Source organism: Medicago truncatula, chromosome 1, assembly GCF_003473485.1.
Source record: "Medicago truncatula cultivar Jemalong A17 chromosome 1, MtrunA17r5.0-ANR, whole genome shotgun sequence".
NCBI classification, from domain to species: domain Eukaryota; kingdom Viridiplantae; phylum Streptophyta; class Magnoliopsida; order Fabales; family Fabaceae; genus Medicago; species Medicago truncatula.
Window position 1 is genome coordinate 55,842,411 of NC_053042.1, and position 10,217 is coordinate 55,852,627.

The 10,217-nt window shown below is 32.7% G+C and overlaps 1 protein-coding gene across 1 annotated transcript; it reads right to left on the minus strand.

Moving 5' to 3' along the window:
• Positions 1-9,243: 9,243 nt before the first annotated feature.
• Positions 9,244-10,217, minus strand: LOC25485723 (uncharacterized). Its single transcript, XM_039829876.1, has 2 exons — positions 9,505-10,217; positions 9,244-9,406 (listed from the first exon to the last, which is right to left on the minus strand). The coding sequence occupies exon 1, from the start codon at positions 10,176-10,178 to the stop codon at positions 9,570-9,572; it is 609 nt and encodes a 202-aa protein (XP_039685810.1). The 5' UTR covers positions 10,179-10,217; the 3' UTR covers positions 9,244-9,406; positions 9,505-9,569.

Consider the following 10,217-nt stretch of genomic DNA (forward strand, 5'->3'; position numbering starts at 1 on the left):
AAACAACAAAGTCTTTATACAAGTGAATGATTATACCATAAGCTAAGCCTATCATAGAGTATAATTGCTTGCACAACAAGTAACAACTTTCCTAACTAACTTCGTAAAAAGTCGGAGCTATACCATTGTCTCCAACTTCCTTTAAATAACTTTTAACTATGTCTGTAGTCTCCTCAATAGATGAAGTTGAATCATCTTCACTTACTATCTCATTAATATCCCCTCGCAAGTTGGAACTTGGAAGATGTTGACCACGCCCAACTTGGGCAAGAGAAAAAGGCACATGTAACTGTGAATTAGTGAAAAAGACTACTAGAGGATTGTGGGAGGAAACTGATAGCAACTTCATAACAATATCAACTTGAAGTTTCTCACATACTAGATGACAATTTATCTCTAAGTGTTTGGTCCTTCCATGAAAACATGATTAACAAATAACAACTATGTTTTGTGCACTCTGATTATCACGATATAGAATTGGAGGACGAAAGCATGTGACTTGCAAGTCACGAAAGAGATACAAGAGCCATTGAACTCACATCACAACTCACAATTGGAGGATGAAAGCATGTGACTTCAAACAATGATTTAAAGACGGTATTTTGTTGTTTCTTGGTTCTCCATAAAATGAGAGAAGAGCCAATGAAAAAGCATTAGTCTAAAATTGATCTTCTAGAATCAATAAACCCAATCCATTGAACCAAGCAACTGCATTGAAAAATCTCTTGGGAAGAATGCGCCAAAGCCATGACAATGCTTAAGATATTTAAGAACTCTGCAAATAGCATTGTAATGAACATTGGTCGGTTATGAAAGGAATTGACTAAGTCATTGGGCGATGAAGGTGAAATTTGACCGTGTAATGTTGAGACAGAGTAGGCGCCCAACGAGTCTTTTGTAATATGGAATGTCATAAAAAAATTTAGTATCATTATAATGCAGCTTTATAAAAAGATCATAAAGTGTAGATATAGGTTTTGAACCAAGCAATCTAGAGTCAACAAGCAAATCTAAGGACTACTTTCTTTTGCGGTGTAGCTACTTCCAAACCAATTAAGTACTTGATGGTTCCATTCCAAGGTCCTTATTTTGAAGGAATTGTTCAACACATATTTTATATGTTGAAATTCATGCAAAGAATCACCTGCCAACATAAGTAAAAAAAGAGTGAATGATGAAAAATTTTCCCTTACAAAGAGGTAATGGTTTGAATCACCCTATTTATAAGCATGGTGAATCAATATAGATATCAATTTATCATACCATTTCCATCTTCATGTAATTCACCATGCAAAATTGCAAAATTTACATCAAGCTTTTGTTGATAGATGTTAGAGCTATTACAAGCCTAAATATGGTGATTTTAGCAACCAGTGAATATGTGTAAGAGTAATCTAACCCTTCTATCTGATTGTAACTTTTAGCAACTAGTATGGCTTTAGATCTTTCTATACGGCCATTTCCTCTATGTTTGATCTTATAAACTCATCTTCATCCTATTGGTTTGACTTCAGATGGAAGATCAACAAGTTGTCAAGTACCAATTTTATCAAGAGTAGCAAGTTGAGCTTGCATTGCCTGAGTCCAATAATCAAACTTTATTGCCATAACATAAGATTTATTTCCAATGTGTGTATTGAGATACTAAAATGACAGCGAGAATAGGACAAAATTGGAATACAAAATAAATTTGAAAATGATATATGGAGTACATTACCAAGATGATTTGGTGCATCATGAAATGAAGCACAAATGAAACCTTGATAATTTGTGTGATTGATGAGGTGTTAATGTTGGTAAGACATGGTTATCTTCACTTAAATTATGATTATAAGTTGATGAGGTGTTTTTGTTGGTAAGACTTGATTATCTTCACTTAATTATTACAATTATAAGTTGAAGAAATGGGAACAACTGATGGAGAACCAGCTATAGTTTTGGGAACCGAGAGCGTTGACAACGTTGCTGGATTATCTTACACGGATGCAGACTCTGACTTATAATGCAAGTCTCTGAAATATTTCCAATTATGAGTAGGAGATGAAATTTAAACCTGATATGGTAAAATGTGCTCATCAAAAGTAACATTTATATAAATGAAAATATATTAGAGAATGGAGATCTAGAAGAAATGAGTCCTTAAAACAAACAAAATATCCTAATAAGATGGATTTCCTTGCTCTTTATGTGGTTTTGTAATACAAGTTTGGAGGGAAGGGAAGTGGAAAGCTTTGGATAAAAGGAACGAGGAAAGAGAAATAGAAGAAAGGGTAGTCCCAAGGGGGGTTCGCATTGCAGTTTGAATCGATTTTGAGACATAAACTCATCGTAGCCAAAGATAAAATTATAAGTGGTTCGATTTTGGATGACAAATTTTAAAAATGTCTTCTGATCTAATTTAATGTGGTTTATTTTGGATATCCGAGTTACAAATTGTAATTTTTCTATATTAATATTAATACTATGAAGACACATTAAATTAATCGAATGATATATAAATTATTATTACAAAATGACCATATTGTATTTGAAATTGAATAGGGAGTTTGCTTTTTCTTCATAATAACGGAGGTACTTGAAAATTGTCTTGTAGGAGAATTTTGCAGAGTGTAGATAAATTCTTTTAATCCAATTCATGTTATAATACTTTTTAGAAAAAAATATATGTGATAAACATTAATTTATCATTCTCTAAAAAAACACTCAAAATATACAAAAAAATTTCTCTATTTTTTTTTCCTCCCAAAAGCCCTTCCTTCCATCCCTCTCTAAAATCACAAAGAGTGTCTTAGAAATTCAAAATGATTTTGCAATAATATTTGGCTGGTTCATATAGGCTTTAATCTATACAAGTATATAAGCTGTCGAATATTAAGCACAAGAGACAAGACCATGACGGATTTCAGCCTTTAGAATCTTTTACTTCAAGAGTTTGAACAAAAACTCCCAAGACAGCAGAGAGGGAGGAAAACTCAAAGCATAGTGAATCTAGTAACAGGCATACCCAAGCTATCCCTAAATAAAAAAGAAGAGATAAAAGGGGAAGGGTAGGTCCACCATTGAGTGGAGTATAAAGAGAGACTTTGTGCATTTTTGGCAAGAGCATCTGCCACCATATTGCCTTCCTTATGGATATGAACACAAGTACTAATGATATTGTCACAAAAGTGCTTGCAATTATGCCATCTTGTCCTCATGTGATAAGCAGTAACCACTCTCAGTTTCTAAACAAATATGATATAAATGCAATTCTTGAGCTTTGTCCATAGCCAGCATAAAAGCACAAGGGTGAGTGCCCACAGAAGAGCCATCACAGTTGAATTTGATAACTCCACTAGAAGGAGGAGCCCAAGCAACATCATGAATTGGAGTGTGTCTTTTGATTTTAAGAGGGATGGTGAACAGCCTTGACACTTTATAATCCATCATAGCAGATTTACCATGAACCATGCTAAGATTGTAACCAAGATGTACCTCAGCAATAATAGAATTAAAAATAGTATAGTCATATATAGCAAGTTTGGTATTGTGAAAGTATCTTTGGTTCCTCTCTATCCAAATAGCCCAAAAGGTGTGAATGAATAAGAATACAATAGGTCTAGTTCATTGAAATCACTATATCACAAAAATGTAGTCATGTAGAACATAATAGTCAAAAACCAAAATTGTCATTCTACCCATTTTGATAATATTAGTACATGATAAGAAATAGACAAACTACTCTTTCGGATCCCATATAGTGTTTCTCAGAAAATCACTTGCCAATACCAGTTTTGATTACAGAGAAGCAACAAGCAGATTGGTTACCTACAAAAAAATAAATATATCAATTAGACAATTTATCACTAAAATATTTAGAAAATGAAAGAGCAAAATATGAATTTTTTAAAACACGGAAGACTCCATACATAAGAGTTAAGGCAAATTAACACAAGTAAGTGATGGACTTCAAGAAGTTCATGATATTAACCTAAAGACCCAAGTTTGATTCTTCGTAGAACAAATTTTTTGTCAAAACTTTATTTACCTCCTAACAAAATTTCGAAAAACTAGAGCCCTAGTCCAAAACTCGGAATGTTAACGAAAAAAAATACATGAAACTAGACTTGTTCAGCAATGGTTGACACAATATAAAGGTACTTCGAGCTTCCAACTAGTTTTCTTATGCTCAGAGCAAACGTGTTTGAATTGTATCGCATTTAAAATTTAAATTCAATAACAAAATAAGAGCACATGTAATGAGTATAAAATTTATAAGTTAGTCAGAAAAGAAGTTTCTACGTTGTTATAAGACTCAGATTCTGTCTCCAAACAGAGCATTTCCTAAACAAGTTATAATGCTATTCAATGAAAACCATTCACAAATTCTTAAAAATAAGTCCCAGGTACAAATTTTAGTGATAACTTACCGAAATACTTGCTTTGGAATGCGGTAGATGACAATCAAAATAAACTATGTAGCCCAAAACTACAAAAGGAAAATACCAAATTCTTCGTAACATTGTGAAGTTCTTATTCTTGTTCTTGATAAAAACACTTGTCAAAACCATCTTTGACTGCAATGAAGTTTTTAGCAACTCCACACACTATTTGAAAAAAAAGAAAAAAGCGAGCATTTGGACATTTTGATCTTTCATAGCAACATGACGTGTTTCGTCCCGGTTCATAGGTTGCGAGCATTGATCACACGATGTAATACCATAAGTGCATCCATTTGGACACATGTAAACCGAGATTCCTAGACTGTGATCATCATTTGGAATTGTTGGATCAAAGAGAACATAATTCTGGTTGAGATTTTGGACAGTAGTACTAGTATGATATAGATTTCCTAAGCTGCCAAACAAATGCATGTCATTGTTGCTCATGAGCCTTACAACAGTACCAAAAGACAAGCGAAACATGTTTAAGAGAGAGTTTATGGCAGCTTTGGATGCTTCAGCGAATAGAACTTTGTTTTGCTTTTTGTCAACCAGAAGCTTAAGGGTTACTTTGGTTGAAGAAGAAGCCATATTGAAAGATAATGCATTAACAGAGAGGCTAGTATTCATTTATAGGCAGATAAATACATGAAAATAGTGGAAGATGTATAGAAAATTGTAAAAGTAAGCTTGGTATTTATTACTTAGAGATTGGAAATTGGAATGTATGAAGTACCAGTGGCCACGGTATTGCTAATTTAATTCGATGTATTTATGTACAAACAGTTGCCACCACTTATGAGTAATTAAAGCTTAATTTTGAGTTCTCTTAATCTCCTCTGCAATTGGCCAACGTTGGTAGAGTACCTCGATGGTTCACACAAATTTGTTAAATTGATTTTATTTTTTAAGATTGTTAATAAAAAGCGACGCACAAATAATACTCCATCCGTCCATATATTTAAGCATCCATTTGATTTTATTTTTGTCCCTAAATGTAAACTCCTTTTCAAATCACTAGATGCATTTATTATTTTTTTCCTAAACATATCCCTAGTTAATATTACTAACTTGTCTTAAAATATAAAAAGTCAAATTTAATACACATACAAACAAAAGATAATTTGATAATATTAACACACAAAATAGACACGCATTAATTACACTAATAATTTTTCTTAAAAAATGTGAAAAAAGCAAATGGAGGTTACATATAGGGACGGATGGAGTACTTAAGACCACCAAAACGAATACAAAGTATAATGACTAAGGAGTACTTAAATGTTTCAAGTAAGGGTCGTGGACCCTAATGATGTCAATTACTGCGACCTTTGGTCACTATTATCAAAAAAATAAAAAAATTTAGGGATTAACAAAAGGGTCATGTTAACTTGTGCCCTTAGGGCATATGTTAAGCATTAATTTCATTCCACTAATGGTAAGTATTTAATGAAAAAAAATTAATATTAAACATTTTGAACAATAAATTAACATAATTTCCAATGCATAATTTTCATTATTGGAATTCTTATCATGTGCCTTAAGACACAAGTTAACATTTCCCTTAACAAAATTAGTTAATTGCAATTTTTTTTCATGCATGTTACTAAAGTATCTTGTTGACATTTAATGAAAAAACTGAATAACCTTGTTGTAATTGTGACAAACATTTGAGATTTTTTTGTCCTTCTGATAGTAACCAGGTTTACAAGTTAATAGAGTAAAATGACACTAGTTTAAAATGAACAGATATCTATATTAATTACGCCCTCCATCCCAATCCCATAATATCTGACACAGTTGACCTTATTATGCATGCCAATGCATATTTTTGAGTTGAAATATCTTGAATAATATATTAGAAACAATTATGAAAATTTTATATCGGCACATGTATAACATAGTTTCTTGCTTGTTGCTTCCATTGTCGTCATTCTGGGTAAGGAATCCTGAAATTTCAGTTGACGAGCTTTGAGCTCTTGGGTTTAAGAGTACATCCTTAGTTTGATCTGGTAGCATGTAATTCTGGTTGAGGTTTTCAACACTCTCATACAGATTCCCTAAGCTACCAACCATGCCATTAGCGCTTAGCAGCTTCACAACAGTGCCGATTGGCAAACATAGCAAGTTGAAAAGAAAGTCTACGACAGCTTTTGAAGCTTCAGCAAAGAGAACTTTCTGATTCTTTGTGTCGATAAGAAGCTTCATGGAGACTTTGGTGGAAGAAGAAGCCATGTTATTGAAAGGTAGGTTTTACATATGAAGCAATAGGAGAGGCTATTCATTTATAGGCAATTTCGAAGAGTTGAGCATAATTGCACAATCAATCAATTAAACAGGGGAAAAGCTATAGAAAGTAACTTCCTATTAATGACTATGAGCTTGAAATGTGGAAAGCCAGCAGGCCCTTGCAATGAAAAGTAGATTACAAACTTACTAGTAACAATTCCGTTTAAAACCACAAAAAAAGAAAGAAAGAAAAAAAAACCGTTTTAAAAAAAACTTACAAACAATTGAGTAAATTTCTTCCTTTAAAACAAATTGAGTAAATTTATGTGTCATATAGAAAAGACTATGGCTCAGCCTGTAAAAAAATTACAGGCCAATAGGATAATTAATTGTTGAAGTATCTTATAAATATAAAACGAAATAAAAAAGATGGTATGTTTAATTAATATTTAATTTTTTCAATTAAGATAAAAAATGATAGTTATAACCTTTTAAGCTATAAATAAGCCACTATATTAGAGATGAAAAAGAGTAAGAGAGAAGAAAATAGGCTTAAACATACTTTTTACCCCCTAAGTTTGTAAAAGTTATAATTTTGACCCTCTTTTAAAAAAATGACAAAAGTGACCCTCTATGTTTACCCGCTTTTGCAAAACCCCAATTTTGACCCAGTCAACCATACTTGGCATGCCACCTATGTATTTTTTTAATTTTTTAATTTCTTTTATTGCACGCGTATAATTAGTTAATAAAAAAACAAAAATTCACCAAAATAATTGTTTGGCACGTGAGAGCTTCAAAGAACAAATGGCTATTATCATCATCAGCTTCTATCTTTCATTTTTGGTTTAATTGCACTTTTGGACCCCTATCTTTCCAAAAGTTGCGGTTATGGACCCCTAACTAATTTAAATACAAAACAACCCCCTATGTTTTGATTCTTTGGCAGTTTTGGACCCCCAAGGCAAAAAAAAAATAAAAAATTGACATGTGGCACCTGACTTAGGGTGCCACGTCAGCGTTGACCGAGTCAACAATGGACTGGGGGTCCAAAACTGTCAAAGAATCAAAACATAGAGGTCTGTTTTGTATTTAAATTAGTTAGGGGTCCATAACCGCAACTTTTGAAAAGATAGGGGTCCAAAAGTGCAATTAAGCCTTCATTTTTTTCCCTTCTTCTACCTCCTACTCACATCAACTATTTTATATTCTATGATAAAAAACCCCAAATTCCCTCTTCATCTTCTCAATCATAATCACACATAACAACTAGCATTCCTTCACTCTTCTTCTCTCAACACAACACAAAAATACCTTTTTTTTTTTTTTTTTTTTTGTGAAAATACACATAAATAAAACAACACAAGGAGCCATAGATCTGAAACGCGTTTAGCATATTGGTTTGACAAATTAAATAAAAACAGAAGCATGGTTTCTGATTTATGCTCAAACACCCGTTGTGGCTGCGGTAACGTTAATCAGAATTTTCTAGCATGGTGGCGATGTTTTCCGGTGTGGTTATCACCGGAGCAAGCTCATTCAAACATGGTGGTAATTTGTCGAAAATCTATTAGTGGTGGACAATATCTAACAATAAAAATGGCGTTTGAAAAATCAAAAAATATCTCCAATCAAAAACTAAATTTAAGGATGAGATATAGAAGGAAGAGATGATAAATATTATGTACTTTATTTTATAAATGGTGGTCATAAGAACCATGGTGGTGGGTGGCCGGAAAAAGGGGCAGTGGGTTAGGAAGAGGAAGAAACAACAATGAGGAAAATAAGGAAGAAAGAAGAGAGAAAAGAGAACCTCACGTGCCTCTCCCTTTTTTTAATTTTTTATTCAAATTATACACGCGTGGCAATTTTAATAATTTTTAATTTAAAATTTACACATGTGGCATGCCAAGTATGGTTGACCGGGTCAAAATTGATGTTTTGTAAAAGAGGATAAACATGGGGTCACTTTTGCTATTTCTTTTTAAAAGAATGCCAAAATTATAACTTTTGCAAACTTAAGGGATAAAAAGTGAGCTTAAGCAAAGAAAATATGATCTTTGTATTATTCTCTTTACGTGTGTACTTTACAAAACAATGCGGGTCATCTCTAAGACAAATAGATACATGAATAATGAAAATTGAAGACCACTAAGTCGAAGAAATAATAGCTTCACTTACTAATAATAAGAGTTATAAGAATGTGGAAGGGGAAAGAAGTGAACATCCATTACTAAGAAGTTTAATTGGATATGTGCCATATCATTGGAGGGTCTCTTAATAAATTGTAAAGAGACATTTTAGTCTAAATGATTTAAATCAATCAATAATAGCACATTATTTCTCTAAACACAGCCTTCTCCGCTAAAGATCCTTTAGATTGCAACTAAATATAAATATGTTGTTAGAAATTTGAGTTCAAGAGTATGTCCATGAAATTCTAGTTAGTACTAGTGTAATAAAGTTTGCATTGAAAGTAGAAATAGTACAGTAACTAGAGAAAACAAATGATAATTCATGGAATTGAGCATTCAAAAATGAACTAGACAGCATTGCAAGCACATTTTTAAGCAGTACTACTAATAAACTAGAAGAAGAAGAAGAAAACCAAAATCCCATGTTCTGTTAGCTAACTTCATAACATTAATTTTGAAGATAAATGAGACATTATTCCTTGCATATCAATTTTCCTTCTTGAGGAAAACACTTGTCAATACCATTTTGGATTGCAGAGAAGCCTTTAGCAACTTGATACCCTGTTACAAAAATAGAAAGAAAAAAAAAATGTAAATATCTAAAAAACTGAATAAAATTGAAGTGTACAGATCAGAAATATATATTTATTTTAACTTACCTCATCTATTCCCATCTCAACAACCTTTTCTTGCAAGGTTTCAATCTCTTTCACTTTGAATTTGTTCAACAGTGTGACATGGGCTGAATCACTAAATCATCCATCACCATAAAAATTATAATATCTTTCACAAACCCACTCTTAATATTGGAAACTCTCTTTTTAGCAACCTTCCTTTTTCCAACATAAGAAACTTCACTGCTCATAGTGTTCGGGCAGTATACTGGACTAGACCCAAAAATATGAGAATGGTCATTGGCAGACAGGGCAGTACAACGAGTTGTGTTATCATTTGTTACCTCAAATTTACACTTATTTGGACACATGTATAACTTAGTTCCTTCATCTTCGTCATCAACGTCTTCATTCTGGGTAAGGAAGCCTGAGATTTCAGTTGAAAAGCTTTGAGCTCTTGGGTTTAGCAAGACATCCTTCGTTTGAAATGGTTGCATGCAATTTTGGTTGAGGTTTTCAACACTCTGATACAGATTTCCTAAACTACCAATCATGCCATTTGTGCTTAGGAGCTTAACCACGGTGCCAATTGGCAAGCATAGCAAATTGAACAGAAAGTCTATTACAGATTTTGAAGCTTCAGCAAAGAGAACTTTCTCATTCTTTGTATCTATAAGAAGCTTCAAAGACACTTTGGTGGTAGAAGAAGAAGAAGCCATATTGGTATTGAAAGTTAATAGTACTGTACTACATTAGAA

What these genes read in the sequence shown, in the direction of transcription:
- LOC25485723 (XM_039829876.1), bottom strand. Translation starts at nt 10,178, where the DNA reads ATGGCTTCTTCTTCTTCTACCACCAAAGTGTCTTTGAAGCTTCTTATA.